Raw genomic sequence first — 27,237 nt, 5'->3', positions numbered from 1 at the left:
CAATCTCTTCCATGAATCCCCCAACTACACACACAACATCCCTGGGACTGCCCTTCCTGCACAGACAGAGCTGATAACACACAGAGCCACTTTCCTTGCAGGAACCACTTGTGTCACCTGCATTCTGGATCAGTAGGGACACTCTCTGCACTTGGCCTGACTCGCTTTAACAGAGGGGGAGAGCAAATTCCAAGCCATATTCTTGGGGCCTTCTCTCAACTGAACATGAGCAGCTCCACACTGACCTGGCCCCACCATCCAATAGCACTGGTGCTTAACTGTCTCTGGACCTTTAACCATTCCCTGGGTGCTTCCACACTCATCTCCCCAAACACATGGAGCCTAGCTGGGGGCTGTGGGTAGGGCTTTGTTTTCTTGCCCATGTGGTTTACAGAGCTGCCTTTCTTTGCTCCTTTGCATTTGCAGGCACTGGGCATCCTTGGGGTTATGAGTGGTATGGGAGTTTCAATGAGAAAGATTTATATTAGAGATAAAAGAATCCTGTTTGACATCACAGACTCTGATGATGATTTTCAGCAGTATTTCTTCATGATTTAAGTTGTACTTGGACACTTTTCATACAGAATGGATTTCTCATTCATTACTTTCATAAAGGATTTCAATAAATATCTCTTGAGATTTAAAACACATATGCAAGTTTATCAGTGAAGACGTAAATCCTGTATTTGTCTGCCATGCCTTCTACCTGACTAGAGGTGGGGTGAGGATGTCAGATTTGGTTCTTTAAAAAGCTTTACTATGAGGTGATAAAGGCACTTAGTGGTTTGTATTGTTTCAGTTTTTCATATTGGTATGATGTGGAAAGGTTTCAGGTAAGCTGTACCTAGACATTGACACAAGCCTTTTTAAATCTACACACATATTCTGTAACATATCAACAAAATTCCCAGATACATAAAGACTTTAGACCACAAGCAAGGCAAGAGCACCAAGAATGGAAAGCATATTTTTCGCCACATGTTTTCAGCAGAATCAAAGGGCATGACTCAGTTTCCCTTCAGTCCTTGGGAGCACAAAGGACCCTGCTTTGCAAGTTGAGCAATAAAACAGCCTCCAGTCCCACACTCACAGCACCACCACAATGAGCCCTTCATTAGTCGCCACTTCCCGTCAAACTGTTAAAGGGGACACAGGTTTACCAAACAGCTAATCCTTGATAATGAAAGGTTTCCAACAAAGCTGCCTTTCCAGGGAGTCTGGGCACTTTCACATTAGCAAGAAGTGAATAGACAAAGTGGTTCAGGAAACATGCCAAACAGTAGCTCATGCATTGAAACACAAAGACCTGCAGTCTTCAGGGAGCTAAAGAAAAATTACAGTAGTGTTTTGAGTTGTTTCTTGTCATCATAATTACTTTCTTCTTCACTTTCTTTCATATTATTTAATGAATAGTCTTCCAACTACAGAATACATGCACACTTTTCTCTTAAATTTCATTTGCAAATACAAATCAGTTTCTGCAGTACTTTATCCCACTCTCCATATGAGCCAGATTCCCTCTTTTTGCTGTGGGCCTCTTCTGGACATATGCCACTTTTCTTACTATCAGTCCCTATCCAACTGTAACACCATTGACTGCCACCCCTTCATTTCTTCAGGGTTTTGTTTAAATTTGGTGTTTAACAAGCCAACAATTGGATCTTTTCCTTCTGGGGTCTATTTTAAGGTGGTCTTGTTTAGTCAGATGCAATTAGGCATTTAAGATCCAAGAAAAGTATTTTCCCTTTAGAATTGTAAGAGCAATGCATATTTGGATTTAGGTAAAGAATGTCAGGATTAACATCAAAGCATGAAATATAAGGGTTATGGAAACAGTTTTTCTTTTTGACAGAAGGTCATGACAAAACAAATTCAGGGCGGCTGAAGAACCAGTTCACAAGGACAGAGGAGCTGTAGGGCAGACAAGTTTGAGTATGGAAGCACAAGCTGTGTATAATCCTGAGTGCACAGTGGAGCCCTGGGAGGGACTGTGCTACTCTTGGTCACCTTTTCTGCAACTGGTCAAGAGAGCAGGAGGAGAGCACAGCTTGTGTGTGTTGTACAGTGTCATAAAAGACAGCAACATGCAGGAAGCAGTACTAGCCATTCCTGACTTACCCAAATATCCCTTCATTTTTTCTCTCCAAGGGCATATGAAGGTGCTGTTGGCTTCACTGGGAGCACCTGTCCCTCATTTTTGTGTGCATGGTGGGACAGAGAAGGGGAGCTTGTTGGAAAGAAGATAACTGATATAACTCAGCACTGAAAACCCTTGAGACAGAACTAGGCTGACACCTGATGGTTCAAGTTCAAGTCAGAGGATGGTTACGCTACTGCTCATGCTGGTTGCTGACAGACAATTACACTTCCCATGGCAGTCACTTTAAAGAAGGGGCTTTTATGTCGACACCCATCTGGGTCTAACCAGTTTATATTCCAGCAGAATTAGGCAGATCACGAGCTGACCTCCCGGAGTCCCTGGCTGTGCTGCCAGAGGAGTTTCCTCCAATGTCTGGGTGCCAGCAGCCAGCAGAGGGCAAGCTGCCCCCACTCCATTTCCTTCAAAAATATCTGAGCAAATACATTTTTGGACTGAGCTAGGTCTGGGGGATGACACTAACCCACCAGTGCTGGGAAAGAAAGATGAACCACACATCAAGTGCCTCTCCAAATCGGGCTTCTGGAATAACTATTTCAACCAAAATAGTCCGTTATCTTTCAAAAAAACATTCTTGTGAGACAAAGATAACAAACCTCATTTCTTATTTTCTAAACTAAGTTCCTAGGTCTTGCAGTGAAAAGGTACTGATGAAACCTGCTTGAAGCTACAGGTACTGGAGGTCTGTGATCTCTGTATGATGGACAAGAGGTTTTTGTGCTGAGTGAGCAGCTGTAACATGGTGCTAGTGAGGACATGAGGCTTTGCCAGAAGCGCAGCTACTTTTCCAAGAAAGCTCCAGCTTGTGGGGCAGGTGACGCAGGTGAAAGCCTGCTTTTATAGCAGTTTCTTGACCTCTGGGCAGAATTGGACCCACTGCCTTGCTGAGTATTTCCCAGACATGCAGAGAACAGAGAACCGGCAACAGAGAACAGCCAGGGGAGTGCACCACAATGGCATCCAACCCGCCACTTCGGAGATGCTCGACTGTTTTGTACCCTGTCCATCTCTGAGAGGGTCAACCTTATCAGCAACCACAAATGCATAAATGCATGTCTGCTTCCCCTTAGCACACCCATCTTTTTCCCAGAGCCTTATCAACTCCTCAGGTGAGCCTCACAAACTCAGCTGAGATGCAGAGAAGCTGCTGAACCCTCTCCTTGTGGCCTCCTTCTGCAAAGTGCTTGGGACTCATGTGCTGGAAACTAGCTGGCTCTTTTCAGCTCTACATCCCTTTCACTCCCACCCATCACCATGGAAATAGTGAAATGTCTCTACTTCATGACAGAGATGTACAAAATTGCATTAGTGCTTTGACTGGAAATACTGCAGAGAGAAAATCGGGTAGCTCAGGCTGCTTGAGAACAACCCACATTCCAACCAAGATGAGTATATCCTTGCCTTAAAAGTCCAAGGCAAATAAGCGAGACTTGGGTCTCAATTCTTTGACAAGGTTTTCTATTTACAGGGTCAGCACATAAATCACTTTGAAGACGTAGGGACTATGAGCAAAGAATGTGAAATAAGGCTTACTAACAGAGCAGTGTGATTCCTACAGCCCTTACAGCTATCTGAAGTTGACCATTTGCCATACTGGAGTCCTCTCTTCTTTGTTTATTTGTCACAGTAAAGTAATTGAACCAAAAAAGTTATATCATTTTCTCTCTTGGACTAAATGAATGGATAATCCTCATTTGCATTTGGCAGGCTAACACAGACCATTCACAAGTCTTGACAGATATTGCATATAATGGTCTCTGTTCTGTTCAGCTCCACTGTCCAAATGTTGAAAGCGTCTCTACACATTACACTCTTTTAGTAAAAGACAAAAGCTAAACTGTAATTGAAGTTTCACATCTATGCAGCATCTCTGTGCTCTGCTAAACAATAGCTTGTTCCCCAAGAGACAGAACTGATGAAGCCTGGTTTCCTACAGACTTTTGCCCCCTAATATATCCTTTCTCACCACATTAGCTCTGTTCTCACCCATAAATGCTGACTGACCAGTTGGGGCTTGCCAATAAAAACACACATTCGGAGAGTTCCCTTGGTAAGAGCACTAATTTGAATATTCCTGGATTACTTAACTGCCAGTTTTTATAAACTTGCAAAAAACTTTGATACTCTTCTACCTCTCTTTGCAGTTTGGTTAAAAACTGTCAATAATTTCAAAAGGTATATGCAGCAATACAGACAGACATAGACCTCTCAACTGCCTCATTTCATTTGGAACGAAGTTAAAACTTACTAAAAAGTGATTCTTCAAGTTCTTTGGGACTGTAAAAGATGGTCCTTTGCCATTTCAGTAGTCAGAGTGTTAACTCTGATACTGGGTACAGTTGCATTCCCCCACTGCCCATTTTGGGATAGTCAGGACTCCCAATAACCCATTCCTTTCACAGATGTGATGGCAGCAGAGGTTAAGTTTCCATGGATTGGGATGCACATAAGAACAGAAACACATCCATACCTTCCAAGGATGAATATTTTGATAAAAACTATTCCAACGCTGTATGGGAAAAGAAAATCCTACTAAACTCTGAGCACCCAAACAATTTCAGTAAGTGTCAATAAATGACTGGGAAGTTTGTGACAGCAGAAATTGGTGTATAATGTTCTGTAAAGTGTGTGTGTGGTGAAGGCTGGGCAGTGGCCATTTCCAGTACATAATACTTTGATCTAGGTGTTGGAGGGAGAGAGCACTGTATTCTTAGGGATTCTCTTTGTCAAATGGTTGAGGGACTTAACTTTGTACACCTTCATATATTTTCTGCAGTGTCTACTGCAAGACCTCAGTCTGAATTTATTTTTCACACAAATATGCTGCAGACATCAGCAAGTAATGAAGAAACATCAACAAGGTATAAAAAGTATGAGTATGCCACCAGATACAGGCTTATTGCAGACTTCCAGGTTAGTGCTGCAAAGTGGTGACATCAAATGGTAATGAAAAGTCTCAACAATGAAATAGATCTAGGGCTTCTGAATTACTTTCTATCCTTCAAAATATTTTCATCTGGATGGTGATGATTAAGCTTTGTTTCCTGATGTATCTCCTGCTGTACACTAAACCAGAAGTCTTTAATGGACTGTAAATCTGTGTTTGGAAAGCAGATTCCCCATTCTCTTTGCAACATAGACAGTGTGAATAATTATATAGATGGTAACTGCAACATTCTTGCTGCAAACAAGCAAATATAGTATGAAATGTGTGCTTTAGCAATTCATACTTCATAGGTTGAGCTCAGGTTTTTCTTACTATAATTTGAGGTGCCTCCTATATTTTTACATGCTGTCTATGGTACAAAGTCTCAGAAAATGTTTCTCCAGGAAAACCTGGTGAAAATAGTAGTTTAATAGCTTCATATATGTAACTTTAAAAGCAGTATAACCTGCAGATTATGGATTTTAATTATGATCCTGAATTTACAATGAGATACTCCAGTGGCAACTGAGTGGGTATGAAATTATTCATCAATTTCACCTAACCAAGAAATTTCTAGTATTTAATTCCTCACTGTTCTGAATGCAATTCCTCTTCCCTGAATGCAAATCATAGACCAATTTTAGTTTTATTTTAGAGGGAAACTGAAGCTGATAATCTTGAGTCACTGGGTCAACAGGTAGAAAATGTAGGATCCACATACAGTGCAGTCACACTCCTCAGTATTCTGACTTGCCATCTAAATTCAAAACTAGTGGACAAATTCTGATTTGAAATCATACTGGATCAGGTAAAGCACCTGATGGGAGCACAAATTCCCAAGGGATCTTTCACTCTGTCACGTGAAAAGAAGATAGGAACTGAGTCCAAGCAATGAGAAACAAAATACTTTGGTGTCCCAGACTAGCACAGCACTGAGGGGGTGAGGGATCTTTAAGCCATGTGCTTTGCCCCCACTGAGGCAAATGGAAAGATGAACAAGTTGCACCTTGCTACAGCTCCAAGCTCCACTCTTGCGACAAACCCTAGAGTGAGAAAATCACCACCATAAGCAGGCATCTACCAGGAAGAAAGCATCCTTCTGAGCATCCCAGCACTCTCTACCTATATGGTGCCTAGCACAGCCACAAACAAACATGTCAACGCTGATGTGAAGTGGGGATATTGAAATGCATGTTACTCCCATGCTGAACCAGGAGGAGCTCCTGGGCCAAGGTCGCCCTAAACAGGAGCTCTTGTTTGCCTAAGTGGCAACAAGGGGGAACAGGTCACAGCTGACTGAAGGAATCCAGAGCAGCAATGTGTGAAGGGAGTAGCTCTATGTTGCCCTCAGGCAAACCCCTTGTCCTCACTGGCCGCAAGCCCAGCAGTTTACAACCAGTTTGTATAGAAAGTGATTCTCTGCACCAGGCAGGCAAAGAGGACACTGCACAGAAACAGTTATAAGAAAAAGGAGGCTGCAGTGACACAAGCTCAAATGTCATGCTGTAAACAGGGGCTTACTGTTGAACACATCTACCTTTTATCTACTACTTCAAATGGATGCCAAGGAGAAGTCTGAGTCAGTCTAAACTGACAATAGCTATAGGAAATAATATTGTGGATTTCTTTCAATCTTTGGGATCCATTCATTCCTAAAATAAAGGATAGAAAATATATGAGTGTTAGGTTATCTGCATTCAGTTTCTTGTTCTGTCTTAGACTTGCTGAATGACCTTGAACAAATAATTCACTGTATTCACCCCTCACTCTCCTTTCTACCTCATGAAAAGATACTGGAAGACTGAATGCATGGAGAAGGCACTCAGACACCATGGTGATAAGTTCTATACAAAAAAAGCCCACAACTCTATACAAAAAAGTACAGGCATATTTAAAGGAAAAGATAATGCTGTCCTGACTCTCTACAAACTATGTGCTTTTCTGACTTTTGAGAAAAGCATATCGTTTATAGAGTGTCAGGACAGAACTGTCTTTTGGGTTTTGTTCTCTATCATAAAAAATTGCTAAGCAACAAATGCTTTTTTGTCAGTCTCTTTTCTTTCTTTTCAAAGGACATGGTCATCTTCTAAGTGCTTCTAAGTTTACATTGAAAGCTAAATCAAGTTATCAGAAAGCTACAGGTGAATTTATTACATACCAATGTCATGTTAAAATTAAGTTTGACCAATGAAACTACCTCATTCTCTTGACCGCAGAGCAAATACCTGAGATGTATAATCATTGCATGCAACAATTCCACCTGTTGTGAGCTGAGAAGCACAAACCATCACTGTACTCTTTCTACAATAGCCTTTGAAGTACCAGGATGAAAACAAGTTCTAACTACGGACAAATGAGCCCAGATTCTATCTTTGTTTGTCGATCTTGCACTGACGGCAAACAGAGAATAACCAACACTACACTTCATCAGTTGAGGAGACAATACTTGGCACAACTTCAAAATGGAAAGCAACAAGGATCTGTAGCATCTTTGTTATCATAATTCAGGTTACAAACACACAAGGCATTATTTAGTGGGCCTTTTTACTAGTATTTAATCAAAGACAGTATCTGGTAATGCAAGACAAGAGCTTGTCTCTATCTACTAGAAATATATTTCATTTATAATGGGAAATGCTGACTTTTGCCCTGACAGTTGACACAGCCCACTGCCTGGGGGCAAAGATTACCGAAAATGCTTTCTGACCAGTCCTTTTAAAGATAAGTACACAACAGTGTAAGGGTACGTAACAGCATGTACACAATATACCTGCTACGAAAGTCTGGCTTTACATACAATTCTGGATGCTGGAGTTTTATTACTTCCATACTGTAATATACTAAAGTTTTTTTATGGAATCCTGTAATAAAATGAGGTCCATGTGAGTTCAGGGACTGTAGCTATCTCCAATATGAACAGAATCACTTGTTCAAACCTACACTACAACAGTCTGAAGTCTGCAGACAGCCACTGACCTTCAGTTGCTCTGAGAATCCCCATAGCCCAAAATACCAGCCATTACTTCACATCTATTTGAGGGAGGGATTTTTAAAAATGCAAGTATAACACCATTGCCAAACTTTTCTTGATCTTTCAAAATTTTATTCAACACCTGTGAATTCCAAAGGATATTTCATTTGCTACACTGAATATATGAACTCGTGCTCCGCACCTGCCACTTGTGGAGGTCAGTCCTACATTCATTTAGTCTTCATGACCACACTGACATGGCACTTTACAAAAAGCCTTTCACAGTTAACCTCTGTGTTCTCCTTCCACATTTGCTGCCAGGACAGAAACGCATACTTTTTCTCCACTGAAAAAACATGCTTGAAACAAATGTAGGGTTCTCATGTTCAACATAATATATTCTCAGACATCGTTACGAGATCTTTCTTTTCTATCACTTGGAACGTCTGTGCAGCTTGTAGGCATAGTCAGCATAATGAAGAATGCAGAAGGAAAAATGTGAGTGTAATCTGATTAAATTTTACTTGCCAAACACATAAGATGGCTTCAGGGGCATTTCATGTCTCTTTGGAGATTTTTCATACAGTGTTTCACAAAGAGGTCACTGCTCTTTAACCTATAGGCTGTCACTGCAGCCCCAAGAGAACTCTGGTTCCCTAAACACTCACTACATCCTAAAGCACAAGTGGAAAGGAGATACAGGGCAGATATTCCTGCTACATCAGATCGATTTGCTGGCGATTGATGTGAGCAGTTTGGTCCCAACTTACTTTGCTCCATCAGCAGCAATAGCTAGAAACACATTCCATTCAGTATTTGCCTCTAGCACTGCAGAGATTGCTACAGGGTAATGTAGATATAAATGGGACAGGAAGGTTCTGCCAAGTAGAGGAATGGGAACCGTAGGGTCTGGGTTAAGATTTCCTTTGTAGTACACTGATAATATTCTCTAACCATGGCATAGTGTTAGTCCTTCACATCATCCTTTAAGTATGTCTCGGGTGTGTTGAAGACAGCTGAAAGACAAACTGGATGTAAATGTCATTGGTTCCAAACTTATTACAAAACCATGTCTCAGGGATCTCCTTTTAGTACCAAACGAAGCCCTTTTACAGGCAATAGGTAAAACACTAACTAGTGCCAGAGGGCTGACAAAACCAAAAAAAAGTACTTCCTGACAAAAAGGATGGCATGTGGAGTCACTCTTCTGCAGTGCCAGGGACAGCTCCCTCTCTGTCGGCTGAGGAACTGTCTCTCCCTTGTCCACTTTCACTTTAACCCCTTAATGACACCTGAACTTTCTCTGGCAGTCAGGCAGGTCCATTGTGTCACATGCCTTGTTCAGGAAGATGGGGAGCTGACAGGAAACCCCCTTGCTAAAAAAAACCCAGTTAATGCCAGCTTGTCATTTTTCACATCCCTGTCATCATCTCTCTGGTATGTATTAGCAGACAGGACCAGATTGCTGACAACGGTCACAGTGCTGAGTGCTGAGCTAGTCCTTGGAGATGCGGGCTGAATCATCAGCACCTGACAAACCGCAGCCCATTCTGTGAGATGAACCAAGACAAACCAAAGCAAGGTTCTGACCAGGTGTGGCCTAGGTATTGTTCTATCAATACTGAATAGTGCCATCCACTACAAGAGCACTCAGTACAAGGCCAGAAGCAGAGAGCAGGTCTGCTCCCCGTGCAGCAGCAGCTCCTCCCTCAGTGCTAAGGACAGGGGAAGAATAGATGCTCACCTTCACTGACTTAGTAACCTCTGCCGTACTCTGACTTGCATGGCTGACTGTACTCCTATTCAGACAGAAGTGTCTGGATTGGATTTAGTGATGCCTTAAATACAAGCTGAGAAGAGACAAGCAGGATAAAGCTTGAGAGCTACTGACTTTCAATCTCCTTATTACAAACAGGAAGTTGGACACTGAATTACTACCCATCAGCTGCAAGGTCGATTCTTCTGCTAATGTAGACAGTTTATAACACAGTGCAGTTTCTGCTCTTTGGAAAGGATTTGGACTGATCAGTGTCATGGAGATAGGAATGCAATTACTCTGTGCCAAATGCCTTTCTTTTACCCTTCTGCCACTTAGCTCCACCTGTCCACTCCCCTCTTTTGAGACCTCTGACCTTGCCTTTTTGACCTGTAATCTCTGCTGTGATTGTTAATGTTATATTTATAATCAAAGTAACCAAATCAAACTAACCAAACAATTCCTTCCGTAACTCTTTTTTATCAGTCTATGTACCTCGACTCTACTGCTCCTAATAAATTCAAGTGTTTAGACTTGTATATTCATTTCACAGTTCTTTACTGCTGTATTAGTGACTGAATACAGCCTTAAATGGACAATTCACATTTAAAAGGAGAGACTTTGTTTTGGTTTTTACCAAACTCACTTTAGGGTAATGGGCAGGTATTGTGCCACACAAACCTCACTGGCCTCCTCTCTTGTGTTAAAGAGGAATTGGGTATGCTCTGAGCAGTGCACACCAGCAAGCAGGCATTTGTGCCATGTTTTTATATTTCTATGAGTCTCCCTGTTCATTTACTTTTGAATAGCATAGAATATGAAATCATAGCTCTCCCCTTCCATGTAAGAGGTCAGACAGGTCACCTACAGCTGTGCAAAAAATGTCCTTTGGTCACAGGAAACCAAGGCTTAGTGCAACCTGCCTGAGTCAAATACAACTAATGCTTCAATTGCCACAGCTTGCAATCATTAAAAGTATCCCAGATATTAAAAGCACACAAGTGGTATAAACAAAAATCTGGCAGTGAGGAAATCAGCTTCTTTCAAAAGACTGTTTTGACATCTGACGACAAACTATTCAGATCCTGAATGGGAAGCTCATTTCCATCCCAGCACTCTGTCCTCTTGAAAGCCTGGAATGGGGGTGGAGAGGAGGTACAGGCAAGAGACTGAAAAGTGACACACAGGGGGAGTAACCTTCCAGAGATAATCAATGGCTTCGCAATGAGCAGCCGACTCTACTGAATATTGATTAGCCAGTGCTGGCAGGCTCTGCTCCGGGGAGGTCAGCACTCCTGCCAGCTGCCTTGTGTGAACACAAAGGGGGCCTCAGCAAAAGGCAAATTGTAAATGGTAGGTTTTATATGAGAGGCACCATTCAGGCCCTCAGTAGAAGAAAAAAACCCAGAAATATGGTCACTGCACGAGCAAGCAGAAAGCAGCAGCAGCAGTATTGCTAACTTTTGTTATTACACTTTGCAATTCCAGTTTACCTTAATAAACTTGTTTTAAAGATTATCACTTGCAAATATGCATGATATTATGAGTTGCCCCAGGTTTCTCTTCCCTAATGATTTCACAGACATATGAAATAGGGTGCTTTCACAGACATCTGCACTCAGAAGCTTTGCCCAGTGTTACACCTCAGTACATGCCAGGTATGAGTACACATTTCAAGGTGATACCATACGCTGGCCTAGGCCAGCTCTGAGCACACCTCATGCACTTGAAGCAGAACAGCTGTGTGTTAGTACTCCATCTCTCTCACAGCACAATCTGTTCTTACTGTCCCATTCAGTAATGAAGATTTTAGCTTTTTAGTATTTTTTTGAATATAAGTAGTTAGATGATAATTCTATTATTACATCCATTGGTAGATATATATAGAACTTATGCAGCTGAGGAAATTAGCTGTTAGTGACTAAAAGGATATCCTACCTTTTTAGAAGCAGCCAGTCTTTTCTCATAGGCTTTCTGTGGAAAGAGAAATTGTGACAGTCAGGGAAAAGAGACCTGGAAACTGTTCTTTAAAACAAACAAACAACCAGACAAAAAAAAAAAAAAAAAAGGAAAAAATAATTAAAAGAAATAGAAGAAAAGAAAAAAAGTTCCAGTTTCTTCCTGGTGTAACTCATCTGACTTCAGTGGGGTTGTCCCAGAGCAGATTCGTCCCTCTATCTTTGCCAAAAAGAAAACAACAGGAGCCAGCCAAAGGCATCTGCTTTTGCATTTCCTCAGTGAATCTGTTCATTATACTCTCTTGATAGAGAAGTTGTAAACAAAGACACTTCATGATGCTGCATCGTGCTGTCCATAATTACACTGTATGTGCTTCATCAGCAGACATGCTTCAGGGCACACTGCAAAAGCTTTTTATGTATTCAGGACTCTTTCTGAGAGGGTGGGTTAAACAACGAGAGAGAAAAGGAAAACCTAACTTAACCTAACCAGTTACTTAGAGAGGAGCTCAGTACAAGAGGGAGGAGAGGAAACTATCTACATATGCTGCAAAAAAAAGATGGGAGCAGAATTCCTGCCTAGCAGTACCCCAGTTAGAAAGTATGCTTTAATATTCTCTCCATTTCTCTTTAAGATCACACACCCTCTAAAACCATAGTCATGTTATGTGTTGCTACCACACGAAAACCTCAGTCTGGAAGGGGATTCAGAAGAATGTTTTAAAAGAAAAAGTTCCGTTTGGAAGCTCTCTGAGGCTAACTTTATATAAATGGCCAACCATGCTCTGACTTCATAGTGATATAAGTCAGGTGTAACTCCCTAACTTGTGAGCATTAGAAAACTGCAGTGTCAGATCATAAATGAGTCCTAAACTCTTTCTTGCTTAGCAGATCAGCTTCAAGTGCTTGGCAGTACATGGTGCAAGTCATTCTCTGGGAAAAAAAATCTGTTTATCTTGTAAGAATATATTAACACTGTCTTGGATGTAATTAAGTCCAGTAGAATATAACATTTCTGCTGAGAACTTTGCTTGTAGAAGTCCAGAATCTGCCACCAGAATGTGTGTAATCCACACACCATATAGAGGTATTTGTGTCTGAAAAGGAGAACTTGGAAAAAAGAAATTCTTTAAGATAATCAACACCCAGGTGGGCAGGGGAGGTAGGCATTCAAGGGCTGGAAGCTGAGACTGGTCTGGAAAGAGAAGCACAGACAGTGGTAGCAACCAAAGGTGAACATAGGTTGGTGCACAGACAGTGTTGTGGTAAATTCTACCTTGTACTACCTATATGCACATATAACCTATGCTGCTGCGAAATCACAATCTTAGGTTTGCTTGGGTTTCAATAGAAGTGATTTTTGGAAGTGAAAAGAGGTAATAGAAGTTGACCTATATCAAAATACACTAAAAATGGCACTTAATGTCAAATTGCTTTGAATCCTAGATTTCACTGCGGACTATGGAACAAAACAGTTTCAAAGTGCATACATCAAGATTGCATTTGGATAGTTTAACAGCAAACTGAAAGATTTCTAAACTGTGCAATCCTAGTTCTAAAAATTTATTCCATATCCAAAGTTTGCCTCTATTATTGTCAGTTACAATAGACACCATAAAATGAAAAATTCAGGCAGCTCTTTTCTGAATGCTTGTTATATAAAGATAATTGTCAGGCTCGTGTCACTTGAAAAATGTTCACAGGTGAGTAATTATAGCTAAACAGTAGCACCTGCCTCTAGAAAGGGTTGGACATCCACGTTTTCTTAGCCACCACTCAAGTGACAGTGGATGCAATATATTAGGGAGCAGCCAGTGACAACAGCATACATGTGACAGGGAAAGTAACCTACCCATTCCTAACTAGAAAAGCCAGAAACTCTGCCTCCCTTGGGCCCCAGGGTTTAGCATCTTACATACAGAGTATATCCCAAGAATTGTCTAAGAGGAGCTGGCTCTGAAACAAATGATTACGTGGCAACTCTTTAAAACATTGCCATAAGAGCTATAGACTTACTCCTCATGTTTCATATTCAAGTTGCTGGCATATATTTCCCAGAAGTCTTATTCATGAGCTTGCCCTTCACAGAGAAGAAAGGAAGCCAGGAAAAGACATGAACAGATATTACCATGTCAGAAAACTTTCAGCCAAAGCTTAGTCATTCCATACAAACTCAGAAACATTGGAGATTTGTTTAGCCAGAGTTTCAAGGCTGTTCAACTCAGAGTAACAAAAAGGAAAGAATATCCAATGTCACAAAATAATACACTACTACTTGGCAGCAAAATATAGTCACTCCGTAATAGCTTTTGTAAAAGTCCTCTCAGCATTTATAACAATTAATTACTCTATTAATAATTATTAATAACATCTTATCTAGCTATTCAACTCCACAGACGTTCAAGTCTTTAACACAGACAGGACCAGCATTTGCGCATTCTGGATTACCAAAAGTTTGACCCTACCATCATGGCAGGTATCCATATTGTGATTACTGGCACAAAGAAATCCCTGAGACCTGCAGGAACCAACTTGTGGCTTCCAGAAGAAATTTTCCCCAGACCTTGCACTACACAGAATAGAACTGGAAAACTTTTAGACTTATCTGAAGGAATCTACTACTACAAGTCAAAAAGTCTTTACAGTTTAATTTTTGAAAAATGAAGAGAGCCAATGGGCACCCTTTGGAATTATTTTGGCTTTCACCGGGAGTAGCTCCAGCAGTGAGTCTGTTCTGAAGAAAACTCCCTGGGGAAAACTGGGTGAGATGCACATGTTGCCCCTTCAACTCTGAAGTTTACACATAGGGATGTCTATAATGACCCTCTAGCTGAACTGGAACCCAAGCCTGGCAAGTACACAATGCTCACCATTTCTGTGAAAAACCAGTGAAAAGTACAGTGGGCACCATTCACAGGACTTTCAGCCACAGCTTCCCTCTAGGCAAGTCTAGGTCTGGGTTGAAAAGAAGGCTGAAATACAGAGCTACATGTGGCCAGAAGTGCTGTTTCAAGTGGCTTGGGATCAGACCCATTCCAATTTGCGCCCAAACCACATACAATTTCAGGCTTGTTTGTAACTTAGCCAACTGCTGCTGAAGGGTTCACAAACTTTAGCGAACTTGGCTTGAACTTTGCATTGGAAAGGAAAAAATAAAATAAAACTTTCAAGTTGAAGGTTCTGCCATAAGACATCTTGCCCATCTCCAGTACTGATACCTTATAAAACAAAAGTTGATGTTGTATTCTACACAGTGATCTCAAACCCCATTCCTTATACACATTGTCCCAGTTTTCTTTTTCTGTATGGACCTTTCGCACCTCATTGGTTTCACAGAAACTATGATCTTTAAGATGAGGATGAAGATCCTCAGCTATAGTAACACTGTAGGCTGTGCATAATCCTTCACTCACAGGACTAAAACCCCTCCATCCCAAAAAGCTTACTTAAGTAATTGATAATATGATAACATTCTTTAAGATTTTCCAAGGTCAAATGAAAAGTTGCTTTCTATTTTTAAAGAAAGATAGAAAATAATATAATAGAAGAACTTGGAAAATGGATCATGGTCCTGTCAGTGGTAGTAAATCTGACCTTAGGGTCACAGATTCCATTATGTGCCCTTATTTATTAGCCTGAGATATAGATATAAACATATAGATGTACACCAGCCTGCAGTAAACCAAGGTTATGGCAGCTTTGAATCTTCCCGGAAGCAAGTGCCCCACTGTTCCTCTGGAGAAGTGCATGTTCTTCTCAGGGAGGTCCTTACCCTCAGTTTCAGCCTCTCTTTTTTAACACGCTCACTTAAAACCTCTCTCTTAGAACAGGCATTGCAGATCTGGGGAGCTTTAAGATAAATTGCAAAGGGGTTCATAAAAATGAGAAGGGAGACTGAACCATCTGTAATTATAGGCAACTCTTGAAGCTATACCTGTTCAAATAAATAGATTTTAATTTAAAGCAAAATTAGTTTATTCCTGAACAATGAAGTTTCCTGACATTTGTTCTAAAATAGCTTTCAATACTACCTACTTTTCTCCATGCTCATTTTTAGCCTATTCTGTCAGCTTGCTTCTTTTTATGTAACTCCCGATTTTTTATAAAGAATTACCATTTTTGTAGTGGCAGTAGTAAACCATTAAAAAAAAAACAGCTTCAGAAACCTCACTTTGATGTTCTGAAAATAAAACAAACAAAGGAAAAACCACTACTAATGTCTTCTAAATAATTTTGCATCATCAAGGATCACATATTGAAAACAAATGAAGTTACCAGATTTCTGAGGAATACATTTTTGATTCTGCACACTTCTATCTCTATAAGCCATTGCATAGCCACTTCTTGAGTTTTGTACTTAACCTGAAGAACTGGCAAATAAAAGTAGTTCCTGTCTCTAACCTTGTCTTTTTCATCCGATGATAATTTACTCCTAGTGCTGCTCAGGGGAAGAGCAAAGTGACAGCAGGATCAAACACAACATGTAAATAACCCTGAGGTTATTTACATGATCCTTTGATCTACTGGAAAAATGACTTCTCTCTGACAATTTAACAGAACAGTCCCTGAATCTTTTCACAGCTGCTGTGTATTTTACAACACAGGTCCTGACCTTGTCTAGGTAGGTTTGGCTTTCTTGGAAAGACTTTCTGGCAGCTAATGAGAATGGGGTATAGTCCCATGCTGTTGGGGCAATGATGGTGTAAGGAAGTTCCAGCTGACCAATATTCCCACCTGTTTCTGCATTGCTTGTGGGACTGTGCCCTGAAACATGGCACTTCCATGGAAGTGAAAATTTACTGGGCCAAGTGAGAGAGAAATTAGGTTTTCAGACACATCTACTCCTTGACTTATGCAACTTGCTATGAGTTGTGTTGCTCCAAGTGTGTGTGTGGGTGGAAGAAATGGACTAATAAACAAGCAATTAGGCATGAGCACCACCAAAAAAGGCACTTAAAAGCCAAAAATAGTTGCATAAGCGTCTCAGCAATGTCCTACAATTTCTTTATTACACAATTCTAAAATAAATCTAATCTGAAAACTTAAATGCTCAATTAATTTTGCATGGTTTTTTAACTCACAAACTGCAGTTGTCATTCAAATTTAACTTCCTCTCTCCTGCTAATGACTAGGCCATTTCCCCTTCCACCTGCTCTTTGTAATGCAGTGATAGCTACAGGCTGCTGCCCAAATCAGAGACTTGCTATGCAAGGCACATGCGTACTTCCTGATGGGAATAAGCAAATTTTCCCTTAAGGTGAAGAACTGATTCAGAGATTAAGCAGTTTATCCAGGCCCTGTTGGAAGCTTGAAGCAGGAACAGGAGTGAACCCAAATATTCAGTGTGCTCACACAGGACTGTTCACATTTCTCAGTCTGGAAAAGATGAACTCTACTGAACTGGAATTGTACAGTTGGTTTGAGCACATGTGGGAAGACAGTGTTGTGCGATGGACATCAATCCGCAGTCTGTGTTTCCAGAGATCAGGGTTTGGACAAACACCAGCTCCAGCCAGGCTGCTGCGCCCCTGGGGACCCATATTAGTTGTCCCCAACACAAAATAAACACTGCTCTGCACAGGACTTCTGAACACAGGACCATGGAGCCAAAGGTTCCATTCTCTTAGGACTGAGAGATAGTTGGAAGCAAACAGGATGAAAAAGAGTGCACATCCATGGAAACAAAGATATACGCAGAGCCCTGGTTTCAGTAAGATTGGAAATTCCGTGGGATCACACTGAGATCACTTTTTTTAAAATTAGTACCACCCTATGTTGTCACCGTCACAATTCAACATGCAGTTGTTGTCTTAGGAGAGTGGCAAACACTGGTCTGCTGGACAGTGGGAAATCTTCCACCATTTATGACCACTACCACTCCCAGGATATCTTGTGTGCAGATTTGCTCTGGAAGCCTTTGCTTGTTTCTAGCAGCTAAAATGCAATTTTTTTTTTCACCCTTTCTGTCTCTCTCTCTTTTCTTTTCTTTTTAAGAGGTTTTCCTCTCTTTCCACTGCATTTTGCTGATGTCAGTCCCCTTGCACTCTCTCTCTGCTGGGTATCTTGGCTGGGTATTTATGTGGGAAGTGAAATGAAAGCCTGCGCTTTTCTGATGAATACTGCTACACTCGTGCATTTAGAATTTTTATTTGGACTAAGCAAAGCAAAAAGTCAATCCAGCAGCTATTATAATCAGCATCTTTTACAAGCTGATCCAAGGTCTAAAATACTTGAAAGATGATTGACAAGTCCAGGGATGAAAGACTCATTGTTTAAGAACTTCCCGCTGTAAATTGGTATTTCAGTTTTCCTCTGAAGTTACAGAACGTGAAAACTTTTTTTTTTTTTTTTTTTAAATCAGACCCTTGCACAGTCACATGCCTCCAGGAGCTGGGACTTCAAGGGAAAAAATGCCAATTTGAAAACTTTAACTGGCAACATTACGAAAGTTACTGTCTCCTGAGCATTGACATTTATATTTTTTCCACATTCTAGTTTATCACCCACGCGCTTCTCACCACACCTTAAGGGCCCGGTCTCTCTTTCAGCAGGGAGAGACTGGCTACCAAACTGTACTAGGCTTGTCCATTGGCTAATAGGATTATAGCAAATAATACCAAAAAAATCCCTACTTATTCATATGGAAACAGCATTAATCCCTTCTGCCTGCCCCACCCCATAACTTTGTGTCTGAGCATGAAAGCTATCTGTCTGCTTTGGCAGCACAGAAACATTCACAAAATGTTTTCCAAATACTAGGTTTTCTCCCCCAATTCAGCTCTGAAGGAACACACAAAGTAGAAAAAGGACTATGACATTCTTTCCCATATAATTTAATATAGGGCATTCATACTGCTTTCTAGGGAATGATACCATATATAATTACCAGGAAAAGGTAGAAAATACAGAAGGAGCTATAAAAATCTGTATCTTTTGTCCTGTTAATTCCCTGTCTCATACAAGCCACCAGATTATGTTGATAATCAGTAGATGAGGTTTTAGTAAATAACTTTGTAACACATCTTACCAGCCAGCTTTTCCAGATGCCGTCCAGGGGATAGATTCACATCACCTGTACCATATAAGTGGATGTTATACTGACCTTGTCTGCCTTAGTGGGCCTCACTTATATTAACACAGAAAGTCGGCTGGAATGGCTAAAGAAAACAGCAGTGCTGACTCCAGCTTATCTTAACACATCTGGACATTAAACCCTGTGTTTCAGCATGGCAGCTGCACATCACCGTGGCACTGCTCCTCTGGCAGAAGCAGAACCTGCTGGCAGAGAGTGGATCAGAGATTTTGGAGTGGTACACCTGGATGGACATTGCTCGAATATTTGCCTGTGAACTTCGGTCTGTGCTCAGGGCTTGCAGCTGTACTATGGTAAATAATTCTGTCTGGATTCCTCTATTACCTGGAAGTTCTCTAAACCCCAACACTACAGTCTCATCTATTGCATTAAGATAGAAAAGGTGAGCTCCCAAGGTTCATCCTATCATTTTCTTTTGCTAGAATCTAAATGACAGTCCACTTACAATGACCATAATCAAAATGCTACTATTTCCTGTAGTCTACCAATAAAGTCACTGATTTAATCCAAAAACATAGCTAAGAGCAAAACAAAGCTAGAGAACAAAACCTGCCGTTGACTAAGGCAAAAATGCAATATATCTATTAAAATTCAAAGCAAAGGGATAAAAGTTGCTCGCTTTTTGTTTGTTTTTAATTATCTGTATTATTCTACAACATCTTTACAGAAATTGGGTTTAGTATGATTGAAGGTTGATGGCTCTACAAAGAATAGCCTTTTTACATTTAGACACATTCTTTCTCAGTGCAAATGCAAGTTTCCAAAAAAATCAAACTCAAGCATGTAAAAAGAATATATTAGTTATTATTTAGAAATGGAAATTGTATTTCACTCCTTGCTCCTGAATGGTAGAGTGATCTAGCTAACTTTTAAAACTGCCCTGTTCAAGCATTCTTGTGGGTATTTATACACTTTGCTATCTGGCAACATCTTATTAAAGGCTTTTAACAGCACAAATTCTTCCTTATTTGCCAATTTTCATCCAGATTTGTAAATAATCACATTCGGAGCCCCACATTTGAAGCATCAAGTGAGAAGTTTTATTTCTTTCCAACCAGTTCTGCTTTTCTTCCAACACAAAACATCAGGAGGAGAAAAAACATGCAGCGCCTTCTTAGATCTCTGTAATAATGAGAAACTTTATAGGAAGAGCATCAAATATTCCCCTGTGCACAAGAAGTGATTTATTCTCAATCATCTGCTTACAGGTTCTTAATCCACCCTGTGTACTCCATTAGTCAGGCAGGATTCCAGTCACTTTTTTACGCTAATCATCAAGTCACAATTCAGCAAGAAAGTTCTGCCCTGATTCATGAGCTGCAGTGCTGCAGAAGCCTGCAGGTTTGTTACAGGAACTGGGCTTAAATTAACAGCATAAAGAAAATAATACAGCTTTGATTGATAGTGTTTTTTGAGAACTGTGATAGCTGAGAAAGACAGTTCCACTGAAAAGTAGCTATTGAACACATTCTCCCATGCAAATGAAGGTGTGAAAATTTTAAGAGAATGAGGTTGTAAAAAAGGGATGTGGCTGGATTTTCCAACAATCGTTCCCCAGGTTTATAAAGAATGTTTCAGAATTGTTCTGCACATCAGTCTTTCACAGCCTGCACTCTGAACACATTGCTTGTAGGTCAGAGCTGGATCCAGGAGATGGCTTGATGAATACTAAAGATACTGGAAAATTTTCAATTCCTGGCTTTTTGCAATGGGGAAATGAGGAAGTCGAAGTCAAAGTCCCCAGCACTTGATGAATGGTTTACACTGCCCATAAAGAACTGAATCTCTGCCCAGAATGAGAAACCAATCTGAACCAAGCTCATTGTCAGGTTCAATGCATTCCAAGCTTCCCTCTGTTGTTTTCCATTTTCATTGCCCTGTCTCTCTACAGCACTTAGCTCTACCCAGCCTTGCAAGTACCATTCCAATATAAAAAAGACTGTTTAAATATTTCTGGCCCAAAGGAATCCAGAAAATTGGAGCATAAATTAAAGGAAAACAGATTCAGAACTATTATCCCTAACAAAACAAGCCCCATAGAACAGCTTATGATGTTTTAGGAGTTTAGTGTATCTAATCAGACTCTTCACCCTCAGCCTGACCCTGAATAAAATATTGGAAGTTTTGACCAAATGAGTGAAAGGAGATTGAGTATTCTGGCTGAAAGCTTAAAATGTCAGTCCTCCAAAGGGAGGGGGAAGGGAATGTTTAAAGCTTTCTGCAAAACATCCCTCTTTAGCTGTCTCAAGTTTACTTCTTAAAGCCACTTCTTGGCTTTTACTCTGAGGACTGAAGACAAACAGTAGGCTTCAGTGGAGTTCCATTAATAGCTAAACAAAAAACACTTTACTGAGAAAACATGTATTTCTGCAAGCAGCTGACCTGTCAGTCCTCTTTCCTACAGCTCTGCAGTTGTCCAGTGTGGAAATGGAATCATTTTAAAAAACTTCTGATGTTTAATAAGGAACTGTTTTATGCAGGAGCCTTTCCGTCAGGAGGAGCATTAGCTAAGTCTGCTTTCACTCCCTGACTACCTACTTCTGTAAATTCTGTTAACTTCTACCTCACTCAAATTTTGCTGAGATTGGCCAGAATGTTCAAAAGTTATTAGGAAGGAGTTAAGAGATGCAGCAAGGCCATGTAAGCATATCAAATAACAAACAAACACACCAACAAAACTCAAAACAAAAACAACAACCAAAAAACCACACAAAAAAGCCAAACTCAACCAAACAAAAAACTAAAAACAAACAAACAAACAAACAAAAACCAAACAAAAGTCAAACCCTTGTAATTTCCAACAAATGCTTAAGGTAGCTGGAAAATAGCTGTGAAGGGAGTCAGCCAGCTCCCCTCACAGAATTTTTGGTCCAAGTGTGACCTACCAGGAGGGACTGTCCACTGGTTAAACCCATGTCCTACATTCTGTATATCAAGGTCCAGCTCCTTCCTCTGTCAAAATCTTTCTGTGACCATAATAAGTCATGTTGAAAAAGAACTCAAAAAGACATGGGAACCTCAAATTTGGTTTTCCAGACCAAATGTTCTCATGCTTAAAACTTACGGTAGTTAAATGTTCTCAGCAGAGTATGTGGAGAGTGTTAAAACCAGAGTAGCAGCATGTTTGGCAGGCAACAATTGCATCTAACCACTCTAAAATTGTTACAAGAAGATATATCTGATAGTCTTCTCCCCCTTCACTAGACCATTTTCTTAGAGGCTGTCCTTTGGAATCCAGAGAAAACCCTCTCCTGAAGAAACCACCTATGTCTTAGAGCTTCCAGCCTGTTGGTATGGAAAACACAAGTGTCACCTCCAAAAGTGGCCACACTTTCACTGAAGATCTTTTAGAAGTCAGCAGCTAAGAAAGGGCTAAAAATTGCCTCTTTGCACCCTTTTTTTCCTCAAAAGGGTGGCAAAAGAAGGCAGGTAATGCCCCTACACTTCCCTGTGATCACAGGCTGATGGCTAGAAAGTTCATTCATAGTACAGGAAAACCCAGCTTCTCTTTTCCCTAGGAAGGGATTCATCCCGTACTGTTGCACAGGCTGCCCTTACCATTTCCAAATGTTTACAGGAAGATAGTCCAACCCTACAACGTTTATAATCAGAAGTAAAAATTTAAAAAATTGAGAAAGTAAATAAAACAAATTTCCTTTCCCCTTTACAGGCAATGAGCTGAGCCAAGGACAGCAAGATTATGAACACAGACTGATACATCAATTGAATAGCTAAGAATCAAGCCCCTGTGCCCTAAACCATAGGACAGTGATTTAATCTTTCACTTGGGATCCATTCTCATAGGTTTACATGGCACACAGAAGTTGATAGCAAAAGCAGTTTGAAGCTCCGTAGAACCCAGTACTCAAAAATACAGAGACAAGAAATTGAATTACAGACCTGTCTCACCATTATTTTGCCTTTTTTATAGACTTTAGACTGGTAAAAAAAAAAAAAACAGGTGAGCTGACAGAAAATGCTTAAAGTATAAGCATAATGACAGGGAAATCACATGCATTAGTCAGCTGCTTTTGATATTCAGAGGTACAGAATATTACTGAAGTATTGTAAACTATTGAAACAGAGAATCAGTTCAACTAAATTTATGTTAAATCTGAATTAAAGAAAGATTTGAAGTCTCTTCCCTCATCCCCACAAGTCATGGTGACCCCTGAAAATGGAAGCCTCCCTCAGGGAAACGTGAGTGGGAAATGTCCCAGATGGCAGTCTACAAAGATGCTTCTTGAACTCTGACAGGTTTATTGCATATGTTCCCATTACAAATGGCAGAATTTGATTATTTTGTAACTAAAATTTGTGTCAAACTGCATGAGAGTACACTCAGATTGGTTTCTCACCTGCTAAACACAGTCTCTCCTCATTCTGTTTGTGTTAGTTTACAGAAGGGTGAGCTACAGAGCTCATTCCACACCCCTTACACAAATGACATGTAGCTCTTTCTGGGGGAGCATTGATAAGGAATTATAGGCAGTCCCTGACATTTTCCAAGCCGTGAGCACCCGGGGCCCTGTCTGTAGCCAAGAACTGGAAACATTTGGATGTATAGAGGATGTACACAAGCTGTTACAAAGGGTGCCTCTGTAACACAACAGCACCATTTCAGTACTGCTGGCCTTCCCTACCCTCCCACTTCAGCAGGATTGCTAGGTTCTGCCAAGTTGCAGAACCTGAGAAAAAGCAACACTGTGCGGCTTTTGTTCTTGTCAGGGGGAAGGAGAAAAAATTAGCACTTTTTGAATGGATTAGGACTTGGAAGAGGTTTAAGTCATGGCAGAGAGTCAGGAAATAAGAAAGTGGGGTCTCAAATCTGAACGGTGTTTAAGAAAGCTCAGCAAGAAAGAAGCATTAATAGAGGTTTAGTTATCCTCTTGGCTTAGCTGGGGCATTGTAAGGCTCCCAGAAAGCTTTCTGAAGAAATCTGTGATTTTAACAGAAGCTACATTACCTCTTCTCACTCTACTTTATTGTAGCAAGAATTGTTCCTTTCTAACTTGAAAAACTTGTATGTACTGTGCAAATGTAACACTATATGCAAGCACATAAAATCACAGACAGAAACATCTCTTCTAACTTATGTATTTTTAAATTTCTTCCGGTCATCTAAGAAACTAGTCACAATTAAATGGAACAACCATTTATCCTACAGGATATCTCATCCACATTGTGCAAGACCATTGTGTGCAGACCACTCAACATTTTGTGCACACTTCGCAATTAATCTACAAAAAAATCTATGCCCAGGCAGTGAGTCCCAGGGACTGAAGTTGTTGCACACACCCAGATCAACTACTAGATTTGTAGCCACAAATGAGGTTCTGCCTCATTCTGTAATACAAGTATGGCTCTTAAAACCTACAAATTCAATGGCTGCAAATAGATCAAACTACAAGAGAACCAATCAAACCAATCAGCAACCAGATACAGTGCAACCATCCCCACCCTGGATCAGCACTCCTCAAAACCATCAGGAAGTGCTTGCTGACCAGGACCCTGCCTCACAAGTTGGCTTTGGCATCTGACCTAGGGCTGTTTACTCCACCCCTCAAGCTGTGTGGATTCCTACCCCTTTACAGTCAGCCTTACAAAAGATTCCTGCAGAAAAAAAATGAGAAAAAGTTACATGAAAGGGTCTCTATCTGCCCCCTAATGCAAGCAATTGGCACCACAGGACAAATGCTACATCCAGACAAGAGCAAAGACATTACAAATATGCAATATGCATGGAAACAAAGTTATCTAGCAACCCAACACATAAAACTATTAGTAGTGTTCAGTTTACATTTTTATGTTATATTTTTGCGTAGCTGTGCTTTCAAAAAACCCAATGTAGCTGCTGCCCCAAAGCTGCCATGCACATGGAAGAGAGTGCTTGCTGCTGCTGAGACACCACCTGGTCCCACTCCTGTGGTCTCCACCCCACCATCATCATGGATCTCCTCTGTCACATTCTTCTGAAGAAAAAACAGCCAGCAAATATTGCCTTGACATTTGTTTTTGGTCTATATGGTGATCTGCCCATCAACTAAATGCCTATGACAGTAAGATTTGAATGCAGAAATGGAGAAACAAAGACCTATTGCACATTCTAAATTTACTCATACAGCCTCGTTACACCATTGTAACCAGCAGCATTTGAAGCTCAAATGTCTCAGTGCTTCTCTGCATAAACCTAAAACCTTAAATCGTATTGCTTCTGTAGAATTCAATGTTTCTGTGCTTGGATCTGAACATTACAGTAGCTTTCTGCAGGGAATGAAATGGAATGAACTATAGCATTTGTACCTGGTGCATTGCCTTGTTGCTTCCCTATCCAGTAACACATTAGGCAGAAGTATTTTTATTAGATGCGGCCAGATCAAATTTAAAGTAAGTCCCACCACAACCTCAAAAACTCCATTATATTTGACAAAAATGTTCCAAACTCCCAACCAATTCTTTACTTTTATAAGGTTCAGATTTTCAGAGTTAAAATACATTCCAGTGTTCATCCAACACAAGAGATGAATGCAAACCAGTGAAGAACATGACAAGAAATTGCACCTAGAAATTAATCTAAAATAATCTTGAAACCTTTGCAATTATGTAATAGTATACAGAGATAAACTGGCTAGCAATTACTAATGCATTGCTTTGTATAGCACCCCATTATCAGCCCCTACATTCTTTCCCTTGTTGGATCACCTGTTTCTTGGTACAATGTCAGTATTTACAAAGCTCCTGCTACTAATAAACCATGAAGGAAACTGCATCATACATAGTAATGAATTCTCAAATGCTTCAGCAGATATTTTGATTAATTTGTATTTTAAGCACATAGGAAGTTAACTAAAAGTATCATAGACTTGCACTATAATTTCTTACCTTGCAGAGTTTCAACAACAGCCAGCATGTCAGGTACGCTGTCAGAGTGAATTTCAGTTTCATATATTGTTCAGACAAACAGGTAAGGTACGTTTGTACCAAATCCAGCTCTTCAGGGACAACACTACTCCCAGCATTATCAATATCTTCTTCCCCACCCTCTTGTCTTCCTTTATCCTCTACTGCTGATGCACCCAAACATCTATTAAACTCCATTTTAAAAACGTCCGTCGTGTCACACCCCCACGCCCCCCTCCTTCTCCACAAAGCCCTGATCGTTCCAGAGACAACTCAGGAAAGTTTTAATTTCATATCAGTAATGATATTCCCTGATCCTCCAGAACTATGCAGCGTTGTCTTTAAGCCAACCCAGAAAGTTCAGGCTGTAGTAGAATAAACTTTCTTTAAACTGTATTGGCTTTCTGCCTCTGTCTTATTAAACAACCTCTTACAAATGCGTGTACAGCTACAAGACAAATATAGCACCAGCTAGCCTTGTCATACAGCACAAGAATACTCCTGCTGTTGCCAAGAGAGGAGAGAAAGATCCCATTTATTTAAAGAGCAAGTCCTCGGCATCAGGACTTCAGTTCATTTGAAGGGGGGAAAAAAAGATGAAAAATCTGTTATCTTTGAAAACTCTTTTTTATGTCAACTGTGTTTCCTCAGAACAAATCCCAATTTTGTAAAAAAAAATTATGTTCTTACAGAGGAGGGTTTTTTAATTCCAGAGACTTCCAGCTACAGTAATTCATTGTTTGTGATATCACAGATGCCAAGCTTGTGAAGACTACAAATTTCAAAAGAAAAATGAGGTCTTGCAGATGGACTGGAGCCAAGACATTCTGAAACAATGAACAGCCCTTCCATAGGCCAAAACATGAAGAAAATATGCAAGAGATTAACTAAGTAAATTTTAGTTAAACATTAAGCAGCTCATCTGTTCCTTGTGACAGCTCAAACTTGTACATTAAGAAAAATTTCAAAGACCTTTAGCCTACTCTTAGTGACAGAAAAGACCCAAAGATTTAGGTTTAATTGTTTCAATTATAAAAATTCAACAGCATCAACAACTAAAAGGCTTTCTTTTAATGAATAGGATTAACTTTACTGGCAGTGTCATGCAGAAACTTACACTTTCTGCAAATTATTTCCGCCACCACAGAGAGGATATTCAAGTAAAGGAAGACATTTCCATGGTTCACTGAAGAATTAATCAAGAGTTCCAGTATCTTGAAATATTGCCCTTTTTAACTTACAGAGGATCTAACACTCCATCATCTTGGATCACCTTCAAGCATCTCATGGCAGTTATTCAGTAAATGCTTACCATCCAATTTTACAATCTTTAATCATATTAAACACCACCTTGACCTAATCTCAGTGACTTAAATAGGGCTTCCTGAGCCATACATTTTACTATTAGAATGGGCATTTTAGAAAACAAAAGGTAAAAACAAAATTGCTACGCACCCATATACAGCCTGTCCCCA

At 40.3% G+C, this 27,237-nt stretch overlaps 1 protein-coding gene across 1 annotated transcript in view; it reads right to left on the bottom strand.

The window, feature by feature from the left end:
- ARHGEF4 (Rho guanine nucleotide exchange factor 4) overlaps positions 1-26,164 on the bottom strand; it is a 221,455-nt gene extending 195,291 nt beyond the window's left edge. The window contains exons 1-2 of the mRNA XM_019289481.3: positions 25,745-26,164; positions 11,750-11,785 (exon numbers count right to left, since the gene is read on the bottom strand). Of these exons, the coding sequence (XP_019145026.3) occupies positions 11,750-11,785; positions 25,745-25,960 (252 nt within the window). The 5' untranslated portion in view covers positions 25,961-26,164. The remainder of the gene's footprint in view (positions 1-11,749; positions 11,786-25,744) is intronic.
- Between the last annotated feature and the right edge of the window lie 1,073 nt (positions 26,165-27,237).

Source organism: Corvus cornix, chromosome 9 (genome assembly GCF_000738735.6).
Source record: "Corvus cornix cornix isolate S_Up_H32 chromosome 9, ASM73873v5, whole genome shotgun sequence".
In the NCBI taxonomy this organism is placed as follows: Eukaryota; Metazoa; Chordata; class Aves; order Passeriformes; family Corvidae; genus Corvus; species Corvus cornix.
The sequence above is the reverse complement of the archived record's forward strand: the minus strand, read 5'-3'. Positions and strand labels throughout refer to the sequence as shown.